Source organism: Podarcis vaucheri, assembly GCF_965113315.1.
Source record: "Podarcis vaucheri genome assembly, chromosome: 4".
NCBI classification, from domain to species: Eukaryota; Metazoa; Chordata; class Lepidosauria; order Squamata; family Lacertidae; genus Podarcis; species Podarcis vaucheri.
The window spans coordinates 164,926-191,974 of NC_138762.1; the positions used below are offsets into that span (position 1 = coordinate 164,926).

A 27,049-nucleotide genomic window follows, 5' to 3' on the forward strand; every position below is an offset into this window, starting at 1 on the left:
CCTTACCCCAAACCCTACCCCTCACCCTCACCCCAAACCCAACCCCTTACCCCAACCCCTAACCCTAACCCTAACCCCAACCCCTACCCCCAACCCTAACCCTAACTGTCAGGGGTTCAGGGACGGAGGCACAGCGGAGACAGGAAATGGAGAGCGAATGGGAAGAATCTGGGGGCAGCAGGGAGGAGAATGACAGTGATCAAAGGGATTCCATGAGTCTCTCCAGCGAGTCAGAGGATTCCCAGAAGGGGGCGCCGATGGTCAGGACAAGGAGGGTCCCGGGGGGGGGGACGCACCAGGAACAAGGGGGCAGTGGAGATTCCCAGAGCGGCGGCTGGAGATCAGGACCAGCTTCCCCACCAGAGCATAGCGGGGGGGGGAAGGTTACTGTGTGTCAGGGGCAGCGCCCCCTCCAGCAGGGAGAGGGGATGAGTCAGGGCTGACCGCGCCTCCATCGGAGAAAGGGGGAATGGAGGGGAGGTCAGAACCAGCCGTCCTCCCGGAAGGGAGGGAAAGCAGTGACGGGAGTAGTGTAACTGTCAGAAGAAAGGTTGGGGGCTGGGCGCGCGCGCCAAGTTCAAATGTGCAGGCGCGCGGGACAGCAGAGCCTCCGGATTGGGAGCCAGGTCCTAAAGCACGCCGGAGGGAGGGGGAACAATCCGGGGAATCAGCGTCGGAAGAGTCTAGGAAGGGCAAAACCGCAGGGGGCAGGAGGACCCAGCAGAAAAGGGAACGAAGGAGGAGGTGGAGCAAGGCAAGGGTCTTAAACTGGTGTCGGGGCGGGACCGACTCAGAGAGAGCTTCAACTGTCTAGGATTACAGACGTATGGCTGCGTGCCACTACTGTGAAACAGCAAATGGACTTCAATAAAGACTTTTGTATATAAAGAGAGACTGGCGTTGGTCCTTTGTGAGCTGGGACCTGAGGCAGCCGTGACACTAACACTAACCCTAACCCTAACCCCAACCCCAACCCTTAACCCTGACCCCTCACCCTGACCCTGACCCCTAACCCTGACCCCTAACCCCTAGCCCTAACCCTTAACCCCTAACCCCTAACCCTAACCCAACCCCTACTCTAACCCCTACCCTAACCCTAACCCCAACCCTAACGCTAACCCGAACCCCGAACCCCCAACCTAACCCTAACCCAACCCCTAACCCCTAACCCTAAAACCCAAACCCTAAAACCCTAAACCCTAAACCCTAACCCAACCCTAACCCTAACGCTAACCCTAACGCTAACCCCTTACCCCAACCCTAACCCTAGCCCTAAACCCTAACCCCAACCCCTAACCCTAACCCAACCCTTATTACTCTTTCCCAGCCACCAACAGAATATTTTTAAAAAATGATAAAACATCATATACTACAAACTTCCCTAACCCTTTTATAAGAATAACCATTATAAGTGTTGGCAAGTTTGGGGATGGGATTAGGCTTTCCTTGGCAAACAATCATTTCCTGGAGTCCCTTTTCAAGGGGAAAAGAGCTTTGGAATGGAGGAAAGTGGCAAAGGAGTGGATTTTATATTATTTTTACAGCTAGGTAACTTCCCTGAGCTGTCAAGTGGAAAGGATACATTCAGGCATCATATTAGTAACATGTAGTCTGATATCCCCCCCCCATATTATTATTTCCACAACAAATACATTGTTTCACGTACAGTTCCCAATACACTGTTCAGATACCATTCGAATAAATAAAAATATTATACTGTTAAGACTTAGGGGGGAAGAGGCCATGTCCCACCAGAGTGGGTGTGGTTGATAATAATAATAATTTAACATTTAATGATAATAATTTATTACTCTTTCCCACCCACCAACAGAATATTTAAAAAATGATAAAACATCATATGCGACAAACTTCCCTCACCCTTTTATAAGAATAACCATTATAATAATAATAATAATTTAAAAATGAATAATCCTAATTTATTACCCTTCCCCAGCCACTGTGGGCTGCTCCCCACAGAATATTAAAAATGTGACAAAACTTCCCTAACCCTTTTCTAATAATAATGGTGATGATTTAAAAAGTAATGCTAATAATCATTTATTGCTGTTTCCCAGTATTAAAAACATGGCAAAACTTCCTTCACGTCCAGGGTGTGGGAAGCAGCTAAGAAACAGCTGCGAGAAAAAGCGCGAAACTGCTGGACCCACCCACAACCCGACCTGGGATTGGCCGAAAAGGCTGACCTATCGCTGCAGAGATAATTATTGGGTGTGTGCGAGTGAGGGGGATTCCTACGGCGGCCATTTTGGAAGAAGGCAATGGGACTGGAAAGACGGAAACGGGCCGGAGGGGGGAAGAAAGGGTGGAAGAGGCGCTGCCGCTGCCATGCTGGTTGAGGGCAGCGGGGCCTAGACTAGATTTTTGCATTTCGGGGGTCAGACTAGATGCCTCTGGGGGTCCCATCTCTGCATTTCAGGGGTCTGACTATGTGCCTCTGCGGGTCCCATTTCTGCATTTCAGGGGTCTGTCTAGATGCCTCTGGGGGTACCATCTCTGCATTTCACGGCTAATTTGCCGCTTAAATAATTATTATTCTTCATACTTTAATTAATATTTAAAATTATTATTAATTTATACCCATCTGGCAAGGTTTCCCCAGCCACTTGGGGTGACTTCCAACAAAACGCTCAAATACAAGAACCGATTCAACATTCAGAGCTTCCCCAAACAGGGCTGCCTTCAGATGTCTTCTCAAAGTTGGGTAATTCTTTTTTCTCTCAGACATCTGGTGGGAGTTCCACAGGGCAGGCACCACCACCGAGAAGGCCCTGTGCCTGGTTCCCTGCAACTCAGCTTCTCGCAGCGAGGGAACCGCCAGAAGGCCCTCGGAAGTGGGCCCAGGCATCCGGGCAGAAATCGCGTTTGAATGGGTCCTGTGGTCATCTAGTCCCACTCCCAGCAATGCAGGAAGAATAAGTTATTATTTTTTAATATATTAACTTTTATTAGTTTTTTAATATATCATTTTCAACAGTAATTAAACATCCTTTGAGATCTTATTTCAATTTTTGACTTCCATCAATCCTGTCTGAAAATTTTCCAATCTAATTTCTCAGGATACATTTCTTATCTTCCCTATTACTCATAACCAAGATTTCTATCTTTTTCTACTTTGTAACACTTCGTATATCTCTCCTTACAAAACTTCTAGCATAATTTGTTGATTACAGTTGCTCTTCAAATAATTCATATACTTCTTCAAATCTTCTGTCAATCTCTGGTCTTGCAGTTTCGAATCCTTCCTGTCCTTTTGTCCAATTCTGCAGAGTCCCATTAATTTTGTCTGCCATTCTTCTTTCGGCGGAATTTCATCTTGTTTCCATTTCTGGGCTCACAATACTCTTGCCGCAGTTGTTGCATAGAAAAACAATTTGACATCTTGCCTATTAATGTCCTGACCAAGTAAAATGCTTCTGGTTGTTTTTTTGTTTTGTTTTTTAAATTGAAAAGCCTAATAGTAATGAAAGGAATGAGGATTTGTCTGGAAAACGGGCTGAAGCATCTTTGTGAGTGGCATTCAAAGCTGCCTTGGAGTCACTTGAGAACATCCCCAGAGAAACAAGGAGGAGGCAGGCTTTTTCTGTCCATTTCCTGTCCATTTTGCTCGCCTGCCAGCTGGATGGGAAGCGTCAAAACGCTTCCCTCCAGCTCTGCCACCCAGTGATTTTACCCCCAGGACTCAGGATCATCCAGAGAGGTAAATAATGTGATTTATTTCGTTTGCCGGAGAGGTAAATAATGTGATTTATTTCGTTTGCCGGAGAGGTAAATAATGTGATTTATTTCGTTTTCCAAAGTTTGCATGCTTTAATCATTGTCATCCTTGAACAAGAATAACAGCCATCAAGATTACATTCAATTGATCCACTGACTCCCTGGCAATTTGCGCCGAAATTATTCCACGCACACCCCTTACAAATCGGGGAAAATTCAGTTGAAAATGCAACTTCTCTGGGCTTCTCCAGTCTCACAATATGTTGCATTTTCAGATGAATATTTGGGGGGACCACTTCAAACATCCGCTGTGCTTTGGAGCGGTTTGCTCCTTGCAAACAGCCGAAAGTCTCTAAATTTTGCCTGATTTGCAAGGGATGGGTGGGTGGATTAATTTTGATGGCAACTATGTGTTATTTATTGGCTTTATATACTGCTCAAGGCAGCTCGCCAAAGAAAACCTGAACACAAAACCCACAAAATACATAATAAAATATGACAAACCTAGAATCTCCCCCACCAATAAGACCACACCCTAAATAGTTAATCTGTAACATCTTTCTGCTTTTTGCTGTTCCAAATCCGCCTCGCGTTTTCCTGCCCTTACAGCCACCCTAGAGATCTATGAGACGGAGAAATATCAACCAATAAGAGAATAAACTGATATGATGACCAAAATTAGGGACCCAGAGGAGCGGAAACCCTTTTGCAAAGCATTTGAAAGAAATATATAACAGCGGGGGAACGGGCAAGTAGGAATTGAACGCGGAACAGTAGCGAAAAGAAATTAGGATATTCGGCATGGCTGAGAGAGGGTAAGGAGAAATGGGGAGACCAAGAAGTGATGGAATACAAAATAAAAATAGCATATGCAGCAAGAGAAGGAGAAATTGGGAGAGCAGAAGGGACAGAGTACAGATCTATTAGATGGATGGTGGCAATCTAAACTTTTATGTATTAAAATAAAAATATAGTCTTGTCCTTTGGATCTCTCATTTTGGCATTTCTCATTTAGGCCCGTGTTGCAGACGCCTTTCTTCTACTTCCTACAAGGGAACCCCAACGCCCGTTAGTTCTGAAGGGCAGCCACAGAAAGAAGGGGGGCTGGGTGCATGGAGCCATTCCCAGCACTTCTTGTGATTGGGATCCATAGACAGCTGGAGAGAGAATGCCAAGGATTCATATTCATAGCTGCTGAGAACACCGAGGTTGCAGGTTCGAGAGACAGCAGCATCTTCCTGTATCGCAGCGGGTTGGTCTGGATGACCATCAGGGTTCCTTTTCTCATTCTCCCTCTGCTTTCTCTCCACAGATGAAGATTTGCTTCTTCCCCAGACAGATGGCAGCAAGTGGCTTGCTGGCGCCAGGTAACCGTTTGCACAGCATCCGGCTCACGCCCGGACTCTGGACTGTGTACGTTTCTCCCGTCTGGCTGTGTACATTTCCAACTTGGACACAGTCCAGTTTTCCACTCTGGTGGGTTGCCTAGATGCGCCAGAGCGGAAAGAGACGTAATTTGCGGTCAGGAGAGGATCCTTCAGAGATCCAGTCCCCCCACTAGCCTGGATTCGTGGCTCCGCGTCACGCCAAGGCCAACGTTCTCCAAGCCGCCACTTATAATAATAATAATATAATTTATTATGTATACCCCGCCCATCTGGCTGGGTTTCCCCAGCCACTCTGGGCGGCTTCTAACAAAACACTAAAATACCATAATCGATTAAACATTAAAAGCTTCCCTAAACTTCCAGAGCTCGAGCTGAAAGGGACCCCAAAGGGTCATCCATCCCAACCCACCGCTAGGCAGCCATCTCCGCTCTTCCATCCCAGACCAATGGACAGGATGCGTTGCAGGGGGTTGAGCTGGATGACCCTCAGGGTCCCAATCCAGTTCTATGCTTCTACGTTTCGACTTGCCGGGGGCAGGACTAGGTGACCCTCGGCTAGGATTCTGCATCCCTGTTTCTCTGCAGTGCTGCTCTGGCTGGCCAAAGTTGCCGCCAGCTCCCCTTTCCTGCTCCCTGCTCCCGAAAACACGTCCAACCATGGGCTGCCTGCTCCGGGGAGAACGAATTCGTCGGGGGACGTCCTGCAGTGGCACGTGGGATTCCCAGATCCCCTGGAAGACCTTGGTAAGTGTCACCTACGTAAAGGTCCCCTGACCATTAGGTCCAGTCACGGCAGACTCTGGGGTTGCGGCGTGCATCTTGCTTTATTGGCCGGCGTACAGCTTCCGGATATGTGGCCAGCATGACTAAGCCGCTTCTGTCAAACCAGCGCAGCGCACAGAAACGCCGTTGACCTTCCCGCCGGAGCGGGACCTATTGATCTACTTGCAGTTTGACGTGCTTTCGAACTGCTAGGTTGGCAGGAAAGTGTAACCTAGGGGTCCTCTTTAAGAGCCGCCCCACTTTAAGGGGCCGGGAAGAATGCGGGAAAGGACCACAAAATATTATTAAATACGTTAATCTTCCCTCCCCAGGCGCATCCTAATATACATTTAGTAAATTGTTGTTACAGGTATTAATAATGAGAAATAAAATAGGAGATGCAGGCCGGGCCACCCACATTTGAACAGGCGCCAAAAACGAGGCGGGAAGGAGAAATCCCCCCCCTTCACGCACAGGGACCCCAGTGTCAGTGAGTTCCACAGGTGAGCCGGAGAAAGAATGCTGCCAGTCCAGGGAGGCATGAACTCCAAAAGGTCGAAAACAGCAGGGCAAACAGGACAAAACGCTCTCTTCCGAGCCAGGATTGCATTCTTTGGGGCAAAAGGTTCCCGCCTTGCTGGGGGTTGGTCTGGATGACCCTCAGGGTCCCTTCCAGCTTTTGGGTTCTTTCCCCCGTTTTCAGAGCCTCCTGCCCAGCCGGTCGTCCGCAGAGAGCCTTCTCTGCAAAATCCCGGTGTCCGCTTGTCCTGCCGGGTGCCGAGCGGCACAGTGGAGGCCGTCGAATGGAAAAGGGACGGGAAACCGCTCTCAGGGGGCCAAAGGGATGACGTTCTTCTCCTCCTCCTCTCCGGGGTGGAGACGTCCCACTGTGGCTCGTACTCCTGCAATGCCAGCAACCGCCGGGGCTGGAAGGAGTCGCCCCAGCTGGACGTGACGCCGGGTGAGTAGACGCCAAGTGGGGGGCACAAAACGGAAGAAGAATCCGGGCCCTCTCCTCTCCCCTGTTGCCACGTTTCGCCCTGTAGTGATCAAGGGGGATTGCTATGAGGAATTAGAACAAATCTAGAGTCAGCCATCTGGGTCAGCAAGGAAAGCATTTCGTTGACTGTGTTTCAACTGTGATAGGAATTTTACGTTCTTAGATATATGGTAATGTTCCTAAGCGTACCAACCAAGATCAGCACAGGAAGACCCTCCTGGAACCATTTTGATTCCTAAACTGAGCAAATGTTTTCTCGGCAATGTCAAAGTGGGAAACCTCCCCATTGTCTCACAAATCCGGTCTTAAAGGCACATTTAAGATATGAATAGGGTTTGAGCCTGTGACCTGGCCCAGGAACTAAGTATTTATCATTACAAAAACTAGCCCGGCTCCCCAGGCAATCCAATCAAGTGACCATTAAACAGGTAACCTGTCAGACGAGATAAACAATGCACTCAGATTTCTGCTGTAGACTGCCTTTTCTGTGATGTAGGTATGGCTAGCCAGGCTCCCCAGGAAATCCAATCAAGTAACCTACCAGACAGGAGATAAAGGACAGGAGAAAAACAACATTCAAAATTTCTGTTTTAGACCGCCTTTTCTGTGATGTAGGTATGATGTATCTGAGGGGTGGTCTTAGGTTACACCCCTTCTGCGATGTAGGAATGATGTTTCTGGGAGTGGTCTTGCCTTGCCTTGCTACACGACCATGGGATCCCTTCCCAATCAATGGGTCTATGATTCCCACCAACATTTCTCTGGCGAAAGAGGCCCAATAATTCTGCGGCTCCAGAAGCAGACCTGGTTGGAAGAGAGGGGAAAGTGAAAGCAAACTCTGAATCCATCTTTCCAGGGAATGGTAGAGTTGGATGGGACCCCACTGAAAAACCTCCAATTAATGATAGGATACATTCAGAAAGGACCCCCAGGGTCATCCAGTACAACCCCAGGCAATGTCACCATGGGCGTACCTGGGATGGGAGAGAGGAGAGGGGCATGGGTGCCCGAGTGCCCACAACATTCTCATGGAGGGTCTGGGCACCCCCAAATTTCGGTGCCAGGGCCATGGCACCCAGTTGACACTTCTGGAAGGGGGAAGAGGAACATTGGAATTCCTCCCTGAGGTGCTTGATGTCTCCTCTCCCCAACGGGCTCCATCCTGCAGGGATCTCCATGATGCTGGGGGTGTCCTTCCAGCTCTCCGCCTCAGCCCTGGTGAGTGCTGCTTTCTCCGGATGGGGGATCCTCTTGCCATTGTGTCAGCCCCATAAGCTCCAGATCCGTGAGTATCTTTTTTGCCGCGGGTTGGACTGGATGATCTATGGGGTGCCACCCTTAGGTGCTACCACCCTCTTGACTCCCATCTCGCTCCCCAGGAGGGAAGGCCTGGAAGTGGCTCAGCATCTACGTCAACGGACTGACAGGCTTGGCTTCGGCCCTTGCCTTCGTGGCCCTGATCCTGTGGAGCTATGATCAAGGTGAGGCGGGAAGGCGCTTCGGAGAAGAGGAAGAAGCTAATTTGCCATAATAATAATAATAATAATAATAATTTAGTATTTATACCCTGCCCATCTGGCAGAGTTTCCCCAGCCACTCGGGGAGGCTTCCAACAAAACACTAAAATACAATAACCAATTAAACATTAAAAGCTTCCCTAAACAGGGCTGCCTTCAGATGTCTTCTCAAACTCGGGTAGTTCTTTTTCTCTTGGACATCTGGTGGGAGGGAGTTCCGCAGGGCGGGCGCCACCACCGAGAAGGCCCTGTGCCTGGTTCCCTGCAACTCAGCTTCTCGCAGCGAGGGAACCGCCAGAAGGCCCTCGGAAGTGGACCCCGGCGTCCAGGCTGAACAATGGGGATGGAGACGCTCCTTCAGGGCTTTCAAGGTCAGCACCAACCCTTTGAATTGTGCTCGGAAACGTACTGGGAGCCAATGTAGGTCTTTCAAGATGGCCGCTCGCAGTCCCCAGTCTAGCTGCCGCATTCTGGATTAGTTGTAGTTTCCAGGTCACCTTCAAAGGTAGCCCCTCGTAGAGCGCATTGCAGTAGTCCAAGCGGGAGATAACCAGAGCATGCACCAATCTGGGCAGGTAGGGTCTCATCCTGCATGCCAGATGGAGCTGGTAAACAGACACAGAATGGACCTGCGCCTCCATGGACACCTGTGAGTCCAGAATGACTCCCAGGCTGCGCACTGTTGAATGGTTTCTTTAAATGTATAGGTTCATCATTGTTCCACTCGATGTGTATGTCTTTAAGGGGCCAGAGCAAGGGCCAGAGCAAGATAACGAGACCCAGCTTTACAGCTGTGAAACATAGCAGGTGCTGCTGAGTTGTATTTGATTAAGGCGTGTCAGCATTTGGGTAGAGTATATAAGGAGCAGCACCTAGCTCTCCCATTACCCTGGGGGATGGGTTGGTGGTTGGGTCTGGTTTGTTGATGTATTTAGTGTAAATGGAGTTTTTGTTTTTCTTATTAAAACCTTTAAGTACTTTTTGAGTCCTCTCTTTTTAATGCATGATCTCCCCAGCAAGCTCTCTGCAGTGCTACTATACTGCAAAAAGCCAACATCTTTGGTTATGGGCCCAGCTGCTGAGTGGATGACTGCATATTTTTGGACTCTGAGAAAGGTTTGAAAACTCCTTCTCCTGTTAGCGTTGTTTTTGTGGGTCTGGAAGAGTTTCAGAATGGTTGACCGGGTTCCTGAAGCTGAGAAGGCTCTGGTCTTCCCACAGCTAACAGATGAGAACTATAGTTTATGGTCTTTTCGGGTGGAGGCGCTTTTGACCTCTAGAGAAGTATGGACCTATGTAACTGATGACCCTCCTGACCCTGTAACTAATGCTTGGTCGAAAGGAGATGCAAAAGCCAGGGCGATAATTAATTTGGCAGTCAGCGACCAGCAAGTAGTCTATGTAAGAAATAAGAAAACTGCCAAAGAAATGTGGGACAGTCTTGCAGCAGTGCATGTTAGAAAAGAGTCAGCGTCTGCATTGACGTTTTTCAAGCAGTTGTACCAGACGAAGTTGCAGCCTGGTGGTGATTTGGCAGCACACTTGAGACGTCTGGAGGCAATACGCAGCGAATTAATTCGAAGGGACATGGAGGTACCTGATATTCAGTATGTTTTTATCATCCTGTGTTCCCTTAATGAGGACTTTGATGGTATAGCTAGCCAGATATCTGCCGTTCCACCAGCACAATTAACTGTGGAAGGGGTAACGGCAAGATTAATGGGCGAGTTGGATAGAAGGGAGGCTTGTGCCATAAGCACTCCTGTTTCCAGGAAGAATGAGGAACACCATATGCAAACCTGTGGTGATACAACTGCATTTAAAGCTGCAAAGCGTTGTTGGTTCTGCAATAAGCAAGGACATTTTGCAAAGGACTGCAGAGCCAAAAGAAAGCAAAGTACTCCCAAGCCTGTTTCTGTTCGTCAGTCATGGTCGTCAGCCCAGCAGCCGGCAACGTATAGTAGGGACAGAAACGAGCCGCGAGCTTTTCACGCTCGGACTAAAGATCGTAAAAGAATTAAAGATGCCAAGTGGAAGTCTTTTGTTATCGACTCAGGAGCATCGCAGCACGTTTGCAATGATCGAAGCTTGTTTATTTCTTTCGAAGAGGAAATTGGTAATGTACATTTAGCCAATTCACAAGTCCTGCAATCGCTTGGCAGGGGTACTGTTAAACTTGACTCTTTAAACATTACAATAGCGAACTGCATTTACTGCCCCTCAATGGACAATTTATTATCAGTAAGGTGTTTTGCCCGTCAAGGCATAACTGTGCGTTTCATAAAGTCAATGTGTGAGTTTTTCGAGGGAAACAAACGTCTATTGTATGCCCGGGAATCTGATGGTTTATATAGACTGTATTTTCGCACCTACTCCCAATCGCCTATAAACTGCACAGTAGCACAGTCAAGCCAGGGGTTGAGGAATGTAAGGCCACATTCTGGGTGTGTCCACGTGGCGCACAGAATTCTGGGACACCTGAAGTTTGCTGATGTAATTAAGACAAAGAGTATTGTCAATGGCCTCAACTTAAAACCATGCAAATTCTTTATGCAATGTCTGTCCTGTTGCAAGAATAAGATTAAGGTTGCACGCAAGGGTAGGTGCTCAGATAGGAAAGTAACTGAGCCATTTGAGCGTGTACATTGTGATTTAGTTGGGCCACTCCCAGCATCATTAGGAGGTTCAAAGTACTGGCTTACTCTCATAGACCAGTATAGTAGATATTGTTGGACTTATGCAATAGCTGAAAAGTCCCAAGCATTTGAGAAGTACAAAGTTTTTTGCAACTGGGTAAAAACGCACTTTAACAAACCTATTAAGAATCTGTTTTCTGACCGGGGCGGGGAATTTGTTTCTGAGGATTTTGAGAAATTCCTGGAAGCGCAGGGGACTACTCATGAGTTATCTTGCCCCCGAAGTCCCTGGCAAAATGGGCTTGTTGAAGTTGTGCAGCGTGACCTGCAGGCAGGGGTTAAAACTTATCTGCACGATGCTAATCTGCCCAAAGCATTTTGGGCTGAAGCACTCAATGCCTTTTGTTATGTTAGAAATCGCAGTTATCATTCTGGTTTAGATGTCACCCCCTATGAGAAGCTGTTTAAAAAACGCCCTAATCTGAAAAACCTACGCATTTGGGGTTCAGATGTAATTATGCATTATCCTGCTAAGCAGAAATTGGGTGAGCGTAGTGTTCAGGGAAAATTAATGGGCTACCAGCAGGGGGCGTACAGAATTTACATACCAGCAACTGGCAAATTTCATATTACCAGAAGCATGATACAAACTGTAAATTGGAATGGAGTTGCTGTTTTCCAAGATACTGATGGTATAAATGATACTGAGGAAGAAGAGGTAGAAGAAGCAGCAGGAGGAGAAAATGGTGCTTCTGAATTAATGGGGAAAGACAAAAAGCCTGTTGAATCTGATAATTTGTTTGATGATTTAAAGTCACAGGCCCCCGAGGGGAGGCTAGATTCTCTTGAGTTTTCTGACCGTGAGCTTAGCCTACAGGCACCTCTTCAGTCTGACAATGATGATTTACAACCTGAAACTAGTAGTTCACTGAGTCCCATTAAGTCTGAGGAGTCTGACTCTCCTTCCGGACTGAGATGTTCAAATAGAAAGAGACAGAAGCCACAACGATTTGCAGATGAACATTTTTATACTGTGTATGCCAATAAGGCGGTTTTTGAGCCAAAAAGCTACAATGATGTTCAGAATTTACCTAAGCACCAAGCTGTAAATTGGTATAAAGCTATGAACTCCGAGATAGCTTCTTTAAAAGAGCACAACACTTGGTCTCTTGTACCACAAACCCCAGATATGAGACTTATTGATTCAAAATGGGTTTATAGAGTTAAAATGAATGACAAAAATGAAGTTGTAAGGTACAAGGCAAGACTAGTTGCTAGGGGTTTCCAACAAATTCCAGGTGAAGATTATGATTTGTGTTATTCACCAAGTGTAAAATATGAAACAGTTAAGCTTTTGTTAAAAGATGCATCACAATGTGGAAAAGCCCACTATGCAATGTTTCTCTGCTCTTAAGAGAGTGATAATGTACCTTAAACATATCAAACATCATAGGTTGCAGTTTACATCACACATGAAAAACATGTACAAAGTATGCTTTATGTTTTTGTTCCACAATGATGAACCGCAGGGGAAATGTTGAATGGTTTCTTTAAATGTATAGGTTCATCATTGTTCCACTCGATGTGTATGTCTTTAAGGGGCCAGAGCAAGGGCCAGAGCAAGATAACGAGACCCAGCTTTACAGCTGTGAAACATAGCAGGTGCTGCTGAGTTGTATTTGATTAAGGCGTGTCAGCATTTGGGTAGAGTATATAAGGAGCAGCACCTAGCTCTCCCATTACCCTGGGGGATGGGTTGGTGGTTGGGTCTGGTTTGTTGATGTATTTAGTGTAAATGGAGTTTTTGTTTTTCTTATTAAAACCTTTAAGTACTTTTTGAGTCCTCTCTTTTTAATGCATGATCTCCCCAGCAAGCTCTCTGCAGCGCTACTATACTGCAAAAAGCCAACACGCACCTGGTCCTTCGGGGGCACATTTACCCCATTCAGGCCCAGGGAGTCCTCCACACCCGCCCGCCTCCTGTCCCCCCAAAACAGTCCTTCTGCCTTGTCAGGATTCAACCTCATCTTGTCAGGATTCAACCTCCCCCATCTGTTAGCCTCCAACCGTCTCCAGGCACTCACACAAAACCTTCACTGGTTCCCATTGGAAAGAGAGGTAGAGCTGGGTCTCATCCGCATAATACTGAGCTTAAAGGAATACTGGGCTTAAAGGAATGGACAGCCTTTAAAAAAGTCTGATTTTCCTTTGGAAGGATCTAGTAAGACTAGTTGCCTTTTAGGGGGTTGGATGTGGGGGTCCCGTCCGACTGGACCGTCCCACCATCGCCCTTCCTCCCCAGGAGGACTAGGTGCCTTTTAGGGGGTTGGACACGGGGGTCCCATCCGATTCGACCGTCCCACCATCGCCCTTCCTCTCCAGGACTCTCGGCCGCCCTCATCCTACCTCTGTTCCTCCTCATCTACGTCGCGATGGTCACCCTGCTGGTTGTGGGCACCGTTGCCTTCAAGATGGACATGATCCACCAGATCACCGACCCGGCAGGTTGGTCAGCGGGGCTGGGTGGCGTCCTCCACCCTCCAGAGCTTTTGGGTCTCTTCCGGGTTCTTGATTCTCGCCACGGGTTCTCGATTCCCTCCTCTTTCTTCTCCTGCAGCTCAGCGGCTGGTGGACTTCAGCACCCCGACGGGGGTGATCTTGGTCGCTGTGACGTGCAGCCTCCTCATCCGGCAGGTGGTGAAGTTGGAAGGTGAGACTGGCAGGCGGCTGAAATTTCTATGTCATTTGATGTCGTCTGAAATGTGGGGGGATTTGGCATGGATTGGCTCACAACGTAGAAAAACAGATAAATAAAATAAAAAAAATGAAATAAAGTAAAAAATGAAATAAAATAAAAATAAAATATGGCAAATGAAATAATAATTATTATTAGTTATTCAATGGCTATACTGCCCTATACCCGCAACTCTCAATACTATAATCACAATGACTACAATAATCAATAAAAATAACAACAGATCACCATGCGCAAATACCGCGAAACCTACAAAAGCAGTAGGAGAAGCAAGGACACCCAACCTAAAATTATTGTTTTTATTAAAAATATTACTAAAATAATTACTAAATTATTTTTTATTATTTATTTATTAATTATTATTGTTGTTGTTGTTGTTGTTGTTGTTATTATTATTATACTACATACCCTGCACTCCTCTTCCCTCTTCCCAGCTGATTCTGCTGCCCCTAAAGTCCTGGTTGGGGGGTTTTTTAAAATATCTTAAAACTTTGGCCTGGCTGTTGTTTTCTTCACAGAGCAAGGATGCGCTACACCAGTGGACCTGACGCCTGTTGTTGCAGGAACTGCTGGGATGTACTTCCTCCCCTTTGCAGCAATTGTTGCCGTCCGTAAGTAACTCCGCCATTGTAGATGGGGCAGGTTTGGCCTTGCTGTGGGTTGGACTGGATGACCTTTGGGGGTCCCAGCTCTGCCATTGTATGATTCTGTGTTGAGATTCCTGCACTGAAGATAATGGATTTTTCAGAGCTAGCTGACCTAACCGGAAGAGTCTGTGACCAGGAGGAGGAGGAGTATCAGGAAGAGTGGATTAAATTGAATGATTACTTAGTTAAATTTAATCCAATCTTCCTGATACTTCTCCTCCTTCTGGTGGCAGGCTCTTCCAGTTAGGTCTTAGTTAACTCTGTTAAGTTAAATTAACTGAAAACAGCTTGCAGATACTTAATCGGCTTAGGATTTGATTTACGTTAAGTGATGAATTCATATGTTTAATTTGATAATGTGAAGATCTAAGGATGTTAAAGTTTAAGTTGAATTTTAGAAGAACTGTGATTTGGAAAACCGTTCAAAGAACATGCAATGAAATTCAACCAAGGGGAAGCGAGGACGTCACTTAACAATGTTAATCAATGTAATTTTCAATAAGGCTATGATTTATGTTTGTTTATCTATTGTGTTGGTTTGTTTATAATGTTGTGAAAACCAATAAAAAAAAATTGGGGGGGGGAGAAGAGATTCCTGCACTGAAGCCTCAGTTTAGCCCAGTTCCTTGCCTAACCTCCTCCAGCGGACCCTTCGGTTCACGTCAATCAATCAATCATATGGGCCTCTAGCCACAGGAGGAACTGTATAATCGTAGAATGAGAACTGTCAGGGACCCGACTGAAAGGCGGGAATCTCAAAGTTGTGGTTGTGTTTGCAGATTGCGCCGATATGAAGAGGAGGACGGACGAGGACCGAACCTCCAGAAGGGAAAACTGGAAGAAGGTACTGTCAGAGCTGCCACCCAGTCCCAGCTCACATAGGACCAAGTCCGCCAGCGTTCACTTTATAAGAGTCTTTATTAAGTTACAGGTTTCATTTCCGAACTGCAGCGTGCAGCTCTACACCTTCTGCCCTAGGTCGGCGAAGACCCGTCTGAGTCCCCGCCTCTTGCACACCAGCTTAATACCCTAGCCTTGCTCCACCTCCTTCGCCTCTCCCTACGTCTCTGGGTCCTTCTGCCCCCCTGGGCCTCCTCCCTTCTACTCTCCTCTGACGCTGACCCCCCTGATCCTTCTGCCTCCTTGCGGCGGGCTTTGGGACCTGGCTCACTCTCCGGGCTGCTTACTGCTCCGGCTTCCGCTGCATTTGAACTTGGCGCGCGCGCCCAACTCTCTACTTTCCTCTTAACCGTTGCCTCGCTCTCTGAGGAGGGCGTGACCACCCCTGACTCGTGCCCTCCCTCCTGCTGACAGCCTCCGGAACCCGATGCCTGGCTACCTTCCTCCCTGCTGCTCTCAGTCTTGAGCGTGGGTCCCGACTTCCAGCTGCTGCCGCCCTCAGTTATGAGCGTGGGTCCCGACTTCCAGCTGCTACTCTCTGAATCTCCTCTGTTCCCTTCCTCCTGGGGTGTCCCCCCGGATCCCCCCCTTGCTCTGCTCACTGGGGCTCCCTTTTGGGAGTCCTCTGACTCACTGCTTAGGCTTGGAGATCTCGGGTCGTCATCATCACTCATTTTCCCTTCGGATTCCTCCCCCTCGCTCTCTGCTTCCTCCCTTCTCTGCGTCTCTGCTCCTGAACCCCTGACATCCATCCCCCCCTCGAAGCCCCCCCTTCCCCCCTCCCCACTTTCAGGTGTGGGTGCTGGGTGCTCCATCATCACGGGAGGGAATGCCGGATACAGTTCGCTCCCCGTGGTTGGCCGCCAACTGAAGACCTCCGAGTCTTCCTCCTCGCGGTCGCCGACGTTGACCTGTTCCGCTTCCATCTCTGTACCGCCGTGCTCGAACCCAAGGTCCTCCCCGAACACGTCCATGTCAGTCTCTGCGTCGGTCGCTCGACCTGGCATCTCCAGCCACTTCCTGCGCCATTGCTCCTCCTGTCGATCGTCCCACCAATACGAGGTGTCTGACGCCGCACCCGCCGGCGATCCTTCTGGGGAACGGGTGCTCAGTGCGGGTTCCCCGTCCGAGTCGAATCCATGGAACGTGCTGGAAGAAAGTGTGGGCGTGAACAGCCAGTCGTCGAAGAAGCTCGCTGGCATGGGTCTGTGTGGGAAAAGGGCATGAAACTCGTCCTTGAGCAGGGGTTCCTCCAAAGCGTAGTCTGGCACCCAGCTATTGGCGCTGGCCCGGGTGCCCTCTCTGGCTAGGAGGTATTCGACTCCCTCTTCCCCCCATCTGGAGTCCAAAATCTCCGTGACCTCGTTGATGGGGTCTTGCTGCGTCACCCCTCGCGTCTCCGTCCGCTCCCGGAACGGACTCGGTGCCGTCCCTGGCTCCTGGAATCTGTGAGGTGCCTTGTAGGGAGTGAGCACCGACCTGTGGAACACCGGATGCATTCTGGAACCCTCCGGCAGCACCAGTCGGAAGGCTACCGGGTTGATCTGTGCTTCGACTTGGTACGGACCAATTTGCTTGTGCCCCAACTTCTTCTTGGCTAGTGACCTGGTCGGCACTGCGTGGGCTGCCAACCAGACCCAGTCTCCCACTTGGATCTCTTCGCCAACCCGCCTGTGCTTGTCAGCTTGCACCTTGTAGGCGTGCTTAGCTAGCTCCAGCTGCCGTCTGAGTTGATCGTGTACCGCCTGCAACTCTGACGCGAACGCGTCCGCCGTCTGTGGTTCTCCGTCCCCCACTCTCTCCCGTCCCGGGAAGGTTCTGGGATTCCTCCCATTGTTGGCGAAGAACGGCGTCACCCCTGTGGACACGTGCTTCGTGTTGTTGTAAGCGAACTCGGCGAGCGGCAGGTAATCCACCCAGGTCGCAGGTTGTTGATTGGCATAGCATCTCAGGTACTGCTGCATGATGGCATTGACCCTCTCTGCTTGCCCGTTGGTCTGCGGGTGTCTTGCTGATGCCAGATCGACCTTGACATTTAGAAAACTCATCAGCTTCTGCCAGAAATTCGAGACGAACTGGCGCCCGCGGTCGGACAGGATAGACCGCGGCAGACCATGCACTTTGAACACGTGATCTATGAACAGTTTGGCGGTTTGTTCCGCCGTGGCCACCTTCGCACACGGAATGAAATGTGCCATCTTGGTGAACAAGTCCACCACCACTAGTACAGCTGTCTTGCCTCTCGAGCTGGGTAGATCCGTAACAAAGTCCAGGGCCACTCTCTCCCACGGTTCAAACGGCGTTTGCAGCGGTTCCAGCAGTCCCGCCGGTGGTTTGTGCACCGGTTTGGCCCTCTGGCAGGTGTCGCACCTCGCAACGTAGTCCGCGACTTCCCCTCTCAGTCTGGGCCACCAAAAGTCCCTTGCGACTAATTCCACCGTTTTTTCCGTGCCAAAGTGCCCGGCCGTGGGTGCGTCGTGCAGCTGCTGCAGTACCCTGGCGCGAAGTTCGTCTCCCGGCACGTAGAGGGCCCCTTTACGTAAGAGCAAGCCGTCTCGTATCTGGAACTCGTCGCCCTTCGCCGTGCCCTTGTGCACCTCTGCCATCTTCGCCTGCGCGAAGGAGTCGTCCTGCAACGCCCGCCGCACCGCATCCAGGTCTACTGTGGCTGAAGCGCACGCCCACGCTGTTGGCGCGAAGATGTGCATGGCTGCCGCTGGCGTCGCCTCTTCGAGGTATTGCGGTTTGCGGGACAGTGCATCCGCCATGACGTTGGTGTCGCCTGGGACGTACTCTATTCGGAAATTGAAGTCAGCAAAGAACTCCGCCCAACGTATCTGCCTCTGGTTCAGGAACTGAGCCGTGCGCCAGTGCTCCAGATTCTTGTGATCCGTGCAGACCTGCACCGTGTGCTTGGCGCCGATCAGGAAGTGCCTCCACGCCTTGAAAGCTGCATGAATGGCCAGCAACTCCCTGTCCCAGATGGTGTAGTTCTGCTCCGACTTGCTGAGCTTTCTGGAGTAGAACGCTCCCGGCCTCCAGACCCCCTGTGGGTCCCTTTGCAGCAGGACAGCTCCCACTGCTCTATCGGACGCGTCTGTCTCTACCCGCATCGGTTTGCTGGGGTCGATATGCAGCAGTTGCTCTTCCGACGCGAAGAGACGCTTGAGTGCCTGAAAGGACTGCTCCGCCTGCTCCGTCCAGATGAATTTCTTTTTCTTGGAGCTTAGCGTGTCCGTAATGGCCGCCGTCTGCATCGCGAACCCCTTGATAAACTTGCGATAGAAGTTGGCGAAGCCGACAAACCGCTGGACCTCCTTCCGATTGCGCGGGCTCTTCCAATCCAACACCGCACGAACCTTGGCGCTGTCCATGGCTAGCCCCTTGTCCGACAACTTGTAACCCAAGAAATCCACCTCCGTCGTGTCGAACTGGCACTTCTCCAGTTTGGCGTACAGTCTATGCTGCTGCAGCCTCTTCAGCACCTCCCGAACATCTTGGTCATGGGCTTGCTGCGAGTCGGAGAATATCAGGATGTCATCCAGAAAGCAGACGCACTTCTTGTAAAGGAGTCCCGCCAACACATGATGCATGAAAGCTTGGAAACAGTGAGAACCGTTTTGCAATCCAAACGGCATCACTCTGTATTCGTAGGTGCCCAGAGGCGTGAACATGGCTGTCTTCCACTCATCGCCCTCCCTCATGCGGATGAGATTGTACGCACCTCGCAGGTCCAACTTGGTGAACACGCGTCCCTTGCGCACCGTCGCTAGCAGGTCGTCAATCCTGGGCATGGGGAAATCAGAAGGCTTGGTCATCTTGTTTAAGAGGCGAAAATCCACCACCAGTCTTTTCTGGGGCGTGTCCTTCTTCTTCACGAAGAAAACAGGACTGCCCCCTACTGCCCTGGACTCCCGGATGAAACCGCGCTGCAAATTGTGATCTATGAACTGTTTGAGTTCCTGTAATTCGTCCTCAGACATGGAATACAGCTTCCCTTTCGGCAGCGTCGCCCCTGGTAGGAGGTCAATCTTGCAGTCATATTGCCTGTGCGGTGGTAGCTTGTCAGCCTCTTTCTCGCAGAAGACCTCCAGAAAGTCTGCGTATTTGTGGGGGACTGCTTGCAACGTTCCCAACTGCAGTTGTGATTCCTCCTCCTCTCCCTCCTGTCTGGGCAGGATGCAGTGTTCTGCGCAATAAGAGGAGCCGAAGATCAGCTGTCTCTGGTACCAAGCCAGTGTCGGACTGTGCCTGTCCAGCCAACTCATGCCCAACACAATGGGCGTGTCCGACAGTTGGGTGACATTAAAACTGATGACTTCCCTGTGGTTGCCAAGGCGCATCACCATCGGTGGCGTTTGCTTCACCACCTGCCCCCCTAGCAACTCTCTGCCATCCACTGTGACGACTTGCAGGGGCAGAGTGGCAGGCAGTAGCTGTATAGCGTGCTGCTCCACAAAATCCTGCGCTATAAAGTCTGCGTTGCTTCCAGAATCCACAGAAAGCGGTACTTCGATAGTGACGCCATCGGGTAGCTGGAGAGATGCTGTGAGCTGCACTACTGGTTTGGGTGGGAGGGGGTCCGTGGGTTGCAAGATCGCTGGGGACTGCTTCACTGATGCGTCTGGCTGGGCCCCAGTGCCTCTGTCTCCAGCCAGACATCGTCGTTTCCCTGCTGTGGTTCTCCTTGCTGCGTTGCTGCAGTCACCATTGCTGAGGCTGCAGTGTGCTTGTGGAGCCTCCGGGGACACTCTTTCGCCAAATGGCCTGGATCCTCGCAGATGTAACACTTCCTGTTCCCTCTAGGAGGCTTCGCTTTCACTGCTGTTGGTGCTAGGGCTCTGGCTGCTGACTGAGCCCTTGCACCTCCAACCTCCATCGGTTCCCCTCCCCCTCCTGGCGGAGGTGTGGATTGCGCACGCGCTGCTTCTCTTGGAACGAAAGAGAAACTTCTCGCTGCTTCGCGCCCTCCACGTCCTTCATCTCTGCACCAGGGACGTTCTTCCAGCCTCACCCCCACAGTCAGCGCCCTTTGGACCACCTCCTGCGTGCTTCGGGGCCTCTCCCCCCTTGCAATTTCATCCTTGACCGCTGAGCTTAGACCCTCCCAGAACAGGTCTCTGACAGGGGGCGAATCCCGGTCCCACTCTAAGGCACTGACCAGCGCAAAAAAGCGGGCGTGGTACTGCCGGACGCTTGCCCTCCCTTGTTTCAGTCCATGAATCTCCCGTCGGGCAAGATCCACATCAATAGTAGACAAAAAACACGCATCCATCGCTTTGATAAAGGCATCTGCATTCTGAAGCGCCGGATCTTTATCCCTCCACAAATTGCGTAGCCACGCTTTAGCATCCCCATGCAAATGGGATAGTATGAACCCCACTTTCTCTTCCTCATCTCTAAAGTCTTTTGCCAGCAGTTGCAGTGCGCACATTACGTCTGCTCGAAAATTGGGGTACTGTTGTAAATTCCCATCGAAGTGAGCCACAAGCCCTCCTGCTCTCCGTGCCAACCCAACCCCCTCCGGTCTGGGTCCTGGCTGCCCGTGTTTAACCCATGCTTCAAACCTGGCGTGGAGATCTCTGTAGGCGGCTGCCGCATCCTCCTCCCTCTCCTTGGATGCCAGTACCTCCGCGTTCAATTGGGTAACTGCCTGTTGCAGCGCTGCAACTTTCTCTGCTTCCGTCATCTCTGCTAACCGTCGTGAGCTTGCTCCCAAACACCGATCCCCTCCTCCAGCTGCCTCTCTCTCCGCTGCGAGATATCAGGTGTCCGAAGCTTTTATGAGACGGGTCTTACTGTCAGAGCTGCCACCCAGTCCCAGCTCACATAGGACCAAGTCCGCCAGCGTTCACTTTATAAGAGTCTTTATTAAGTTACAGGTTTCATTTCCGAACTGCAGCGTGCAGCTCTACACCTTCTGCCCTAGGTCGGCGAAGACCCGTCTGAGTCCCCGCCTCTTGCACACCAGCTTAATACCCTAGCCTTGCTCCACCTCCTTCGCCTCTCCCTACGTCTCTGGGTCCTTCTGCCCCCCTGGGCCTCCTCCCTTCTACTCTCCTCTGACGCTGACCCCCCTGATCCTTCTGCCTCCTTGCGGCGGGCTTTGGGACCTGGCTCACTCTCCGGGCTGCTTACTGCTCCGGCTTCCGCTGCATTTGAACTTGGCGCGCGCGCCCAACTCTCTACTTTCCTCTTAACCGTTGCCTCGCTCTCTGAGGAGGGCGTGACCACCCCTGACTCGTGCCCTCCCTCCTGCTGACAGCCTCCGGAACCCGATGCCTGGCTACCTTCCTCCCTGCTGCTCTCAGTCTTGAGCGTGGGTCCCGACTTCCAGCTGCTGCCGCCCTCAGTTATGAGCGTGGGTCCCGACTTCCAGCTGCTACTCTCTGAATCTCCTCTGTTCCCTTCCTCCTGGGGTGTCCCCCCGGATCCCCCCCTTGCTCTGCTCACTGGGGCTCCCTTTTGGGAGTCCTCTGACTCACTGCTTAGGCTTGGAGATCTCGGGTCGTCATCATCACTCATTTTCCCTTCGGATTCCTCCCCCTCGCTCTCTGCTTCCTCCCTTCTCTGCGTCTCTGCTCCTGAACCCCTGACAGGTACGATCGGGTTGCCAAAAAGGATGGTGTCAGGGGTTCAGAAGCAGAGACGCAGAGAAGGGTGGAAACAGAGAGCGAGGGGGAGGAAGCCGAAGGGAGAATGAGTGATGATGACGACCCGAGATCTCCAAGCCTAAGCAGTGAGTCAGAGGACTCCCAAAAGGGAGCCCCAGTGAGCAGAGCAAGGGGGGGATCCGGGGGGACACCCCAGGAGGAAGGGAACAGAGGAGATTCAGAGAGCAGCAGCTGGAAGTCGGGACCCACGCTCATAACTGAGGGCGGCAGCAGCTGGAAGTCGGGACCCACGCTCAAGACTGAGAGCAGCAGGGAGGAAGGTAGCCAGGCATCGGGTTCCGGAGGCTGTCAGCAGGAGGGAGGGCACGAGTCAGGGGTGGTCACGCCCTCCTCAGAGAGCGAGGCAACGGTTAAGAGGAAAGTAGAGAGTTGGGCGCGCGCGCCAAGTTCAAATGCAGCGGAAGCTGGAGCAGTAAGCAGCCCGGAGAGTGAGCCAGGTCCTAAAGCCCGCCGCAAGGAGGCAGAAGGATCAGGGGGGTCAGCGTCAGAGGAGAGTAGAAGGGAGGAGGCCCAGGGGGGCAGAAGGACCCAGAGACGTAGGGAGAGGCGAAGGAGGTGGAGCAAGGCTAGGGTATTAAGCTGGTGTGCAAGAGGCGGGGACTCAGACGGGTCTTCGCCGACCTAGAGCAGAAGGTGTAGAGCTGCACGCTGCAGTTCGGAAATGAAACCTGTAACTCAATAAAGACTCTTTTAAAGTGGACGCTGTGTGGCGTGGTCCTATGTGAGCTGGGACCTGGTAGCAGCTCTGACAGTAAGACCCGTCTCATCAAAGCTTCAGAAACCTGAAACCTCGCAGCGGGAGCAGAAGCCGCTAGGGGAGGAAGAGGGGTGTCTGTAAGCGAGCTCACAAAGGTTAGCAAGATGACGGAAGAACAGAGGATCTCCGCGCTGCAAGAGGCAGTGACCCAGTTGTCCTCAGAGGTATTGGCTTCCAAGAAACGGGAGGAGGAGACTACAGCCGCCTACAGAGACCTACACGCCAGGTTTGAAATGCTTGTTAAGCAAGGGCAACCGGGACCCAGACCGGAGGGCGTGGGATTGGCACGGAGAGCAGGAGGGCTTGTGGCTCACTTCGATGGGACTTTGCAACAGTACCCTAATTTTAGAGCAGACGTAATGTGCGCACTGCAACTGCTGGCAAAAGACTTTAGAGATGAGGAAGAGAAGGTGGGGTTCATATTGTCCCATTTGCATGGGGATGCCAAAGCCTGGCTGCGCAATTTGTGGAGGGATAAAGATCCGGCGCTTCAGAATGCAGATGCCTTTATCAAAGCGATGGATGCGTGTTTTTTGTCTACTATTGATGTGGATCTTGCCAGACGGGAGATTCATGGACTAAAACAAGGGAGGGCGAGCGTCCGGCAGTATCACGCCCGATTTTTTGCGCTGGTCAGTGCTTTAGAATGGGATCGGGATTCGCCCCCTGTCAGAGACCTCTTCTGGGAGGGTCTAAGTTCAGCGGTTAAGGATGAAATTGCAAGGGGGGAGAGGCCCCGAAGCACGCAGGAGGTGGTCCAAAGGGCGCTGACTGTGGGGGTGAGGCTGGAAGAACGTCCATGGTGCAGAGATGAAGGACGTGGAGGGCGCGAAGCAGCGAGAAGTTTCTCTTTCGTTCCGAGGGAAGCAGCGCGTGCGCAATCCACACCTCCGCCAGGAGGGGGAGGGGAACCGATGGAGGTTGGAGGTGCAAGGGCTCAGTCAGCAGCCAGAGCCCTAGCACCGGCAGCAGTGAAAGCGAAGCCTCCTAGAGGGAACAGGAAGTGTTACATCTGCGAGGATCCAGGCCATTTGGCGAAGGAGTGTCCCCGGAGGCTCCACAAGCACACTGCAGCCTCAGCAATGGTGACTGCAGCAACGCAGCAAGGAGAACCACAGCAGGGAAACGACGATGTCTGGCTGGAGACGGAGGCACTGGGGCCCAGCCAGACGCATCTGTGAAGCAGTCCCCAGCAATCTTGCAACCCACGGATCCCCTCCCACCCAAACCAGTAGTGCAGCTCACAGCATCTCTCCAGCTACCCGACGGCGTCACTATCGAAGTGCCGCTTTCTGTGGATTCTGGAAGCAACGCAGACTTTATAGCGCAGAGCTTTGTGGAGCAGCACGCTATACAGCTATTGCCTGCCACTCTGCCCCTGCAAGTCGTCACAGTGGATGGCAGAGAGTTGCTAGGGGGGCAGGTGGTGAAGCAGACGCCACCGATGGTGATGCGCCTTGGCAACCACAGGGAAGTCATCAGTTTTAATGTCACCCAACTGTCGGACACGCCCATTGTGTTGGGCATGAGTTGGCTGGACAGGCACAGTCCGACACTGGCTTGGTACCAGAGACAACTGATCTTCGGCTCCTCTTATTGCGCAGAACACTGCATCCTGCCCAGACGGGAGGGAGAGGAGGAGGAATCACAACTGCAGTTGGGAACGTTGCAAGCGGTCCCCCACAAATACGCGAGCTTTTTGGAGGTCTTCTGCGAGAAGGAGGCGGACAAGCTACCCCCTCACCGGCCATATGACTGCAAGATTGACCTCCTACCGGGGGCGACGCTGCCGAAGGGGCGGCTATACTCCATGTCTGAAGATGAAATGCAGGAACTCAAACAGTTCATCGAGCATAATCTGGAGCGTGGCTTCATCAGAGAGTCCAAGGCAGTGGGGGGCAGTCCCGTTTTCTTCGTGAAAAAGAAAGACACGCCCCAAAAAAGACTAGTTGTGGACTACCGCCTTTTGAACCAGATGACCAAACCGTCTGATTACCCCATGCCCAGGATTGACGACCTCCTCGCGACGGTGCGCAAGGGACGCGTGTTCACCAAGTTGGACCTGCGAGGGGCGTACAATCTCATCCGCATGCGGGAGGGCGATGAGTGGAAGACGGCCATGTTCACACCGCTGGGCACCTACGAATACAGAGTTATGCCCTTTGGATTACAAAATGGCTCTCACTGTTTTCAAGCTTTTATGCATCACGTGTTGGAGGGACTCCTCTACAAGACCTGCGTCTGCTTCCTGGATGACATCCTGATTTTCTCTGACTCGCAGCAAGCTCACGACCGAGACGTGAGGGAGGTGCTCAGCAGGTTGCAACAACATAGACTGTACGCCAAGCTGGAGAAGTGCCAGTTCGACACGACGGAGGTGGATTTCCTGGGATACAAGTTGTCGGACAAGGGGATAGCCATGGACAGCACCAAGGTTCGTGCGGTATTGGATTGGAAAAGCCCGCGCAACCGGAAGGAGGTCCAGCGGTTTGTCGGCTTCGCCAACTTCTATCGCAAGTTTATCAAGGGGTTCGCGATGCAGACGGCAGCAATTACGGACACGCTCAGCTCCAAAAAAAAGAAATTCATCTGGACGGAGCAGGCGGAACAGTCCTTTCAAGCGCTCAAGCATCTCTTCGCATCGGAGAAGCAACTGCTGCATATCGACCCCAGTAAACCGTTGAGGGTAGAGACAGACGCGTCAGACAGAGCCGTGGGAGCTGTCCTGCTGCAGCGAGACCCGCAGGGGGTGTGGCGGCCGGGAGCGTTCTACTCCAGAAAGCTCAGCAAGTCGGAGCAGAACTACACCATCTGGGACAGGGAGTTGCTGGCCATTCATGCAGCTTTCAAGGCGTGGAGGCACTTCCTAATCGGCGCCAAGCACACGGTGCAGGTCTGCACGGACCACAAGAATCTGGAGCACTGGCGCACGGCTCAGTTCCTGAACCAGAGGCAGATACGTTGGGCGGAGTTCTTTGCTGACTTCAATTTCCGAATAGAGTACGTCCCAGGCGACACCAACATCATGGCGGATGCACTGTCCCGAAAACCGCAATACCTAGAAGAGGTGACGCCAGCGGCGGCCATGCACATCTTCGCACCGACGGCGTGGGCGTGTGCCTCAGCTACAGTAGACCTGGATGCGGTGCGACGTGCATTGCGGGACGACTCATTCGCGCAAGACAAGATGGCGGAACTGCTCAGAGGCACGGCTACCACGGACGAGTTCCAGGTGCGGGACGGCTTGCTCCTACGCAAAGGGGCTGTCTATGTACCAGGAGACGACCTTCGCGCCAAGGTACTGCAACAGTTGCACGACGCACCCACGGCCGGTCACTTTGGCACAGAGAAAACGATGGAATTAGTCGCGAGAGACTTCTGGTGGCCCAGGCTGAGAGGAGAGGTCGCGGACTACGTCGCGAGGTGCGACACCTGCCAGAGGGCCAAGCCGGTACACAGACCACCGGCGGGACTGTTAGAACCGCTGCAAACACCGTTTGAACCGTGGGAGAGGGTGGCCCTGGACTTTGTGACGGATTTACCCAACTCGAGAGGCAAGACAGCTGTGCTAGTGGTGGTGGACTTGTTCACCAAGATGGCACATTTCATTCCGTGTGCGAAGGTGGCCACGGCGGAACAAACCGCCAAACTGTTCATAGATCACGTGTTCAAAGTGCATGGCCTGCCACGGTCTATCCTGTCCGACCGCGGACGCCAGTTCATCTCGTCTTTCTGGCAGAAGCTGATGGGTTTTCTAAATGTCAAGGTCAATCTGGCATCAGCAAGACACCCGCAGACCAACGGGCAAGCAGAGAGGGTCAATGCCATCATGCAGCAGTACCTGAGATGCTATGCCAATCAACAGCCTGCGACGTGGGTGGATTACCTGCCGCTAGCCGAGTTCGCTTACAACAACACGAAGCACGTGTCCACAGGAGTGACGCCGTTCTTTGCCAACAATGGGAGGAATCCCAGAACCTTCCCGGGACTGGTGAGAGTGGGGGAAGGAGAACCACAGACGGCGGACGCGTTCGCGTCAGAGCTGCAGGCGGTCCACGATCAACTCAGACGGCAGCTGGAGCTAGCTAAGCACGCCTACAAGGTGCAAGCTGACAAGCACAGGCGGGTTGGCGAAGTGATCCAAGTGGGAGACTGGGTCTGGTTGGCAGCCCACGCAGTGCCGACCAGGTCGCTTGCCAAGAAGAAGTTGGGGCACAAGCAGATCGGTCCGTACCAAGTCGAAGCGCAGATCAACCCGGTAGCCTTCCGACTGGCGCT

General features: G+C 51.6%; 1 protein-coding gene and 1 long non-coding RNA gene across 6 annotated transcripts in view; one reads left to right on the forward strand and one right to left on the reverse strand.

Annotated features, from left to right (window-relative positions):
* Positions 1–3,625: 3,625 nt before the first annotated feature.
* LOC309531529 (uncharacterized protein) overlaps positions 3,626–27,049 on the forward strand; it is a 30,217-nt gene continuing 6,793 nt past the window's right edge. The window contains exons 1-10 of one of the 4 annotated variants that reach the window (XM_082221118.1): positions 3,626–3,718; positions 5,048–5,102; positions 5,709–5,867; positions 6,589–6,846; positions 8,054–8,170; positions 8,265–8,366; positions 13,421–13,543; positions 13,656–13,748; positions 14,312–14,404; positions 15,220–15,284. In XM_082221118.1, the coding sequence (XP_082077244.1) occupies positions 5,048–5,102; positions 5,709–5,867; positions 6,589–6,846; positions 8,054–8,170; positions 8,265–8,366; positions 13,421–13,543; positions 13,656–13,748; positions 14,312–14,404; positions 15,220–15,284 (1,065 nt within the window). In that variant the 5' untranslated portion in view covers positions 3,626–3,718. Of the gene's footprint in view, positions 3,719–4,860; positions 4,951–5,045; positions 5,103–5,708; positions 5,868–6,588; positions 6,847–8,053; positions 8,171–8,264; positions 8,367–13,420; positions 13,544–13,655; positions 13,749–14,311; positions 14,405–15,219; positions 15,285–27,049 lie in introns of those variants that run through there. The other 3 variants (XM_082221117.1, XM_082221120.1, XM_082221119.1) reach the window with 3 other exon arrangements.
* LOC309531533 overlaps positions 6,841–27,049 on the reverse strand; it is a 33,429-nt gene continuing 13,220 nt past the window's right edge. For both annotated transcript variants that reach the window (XR_014219352.1, XR_014219353.1), the window contains exon 3: positions 6,841–7,675. This is a non-coding gene — a long non-coding RNA (uncharacterized lncRNA). The remainder of the gene's footprint in view (positions 7,676–27,049) is intronic.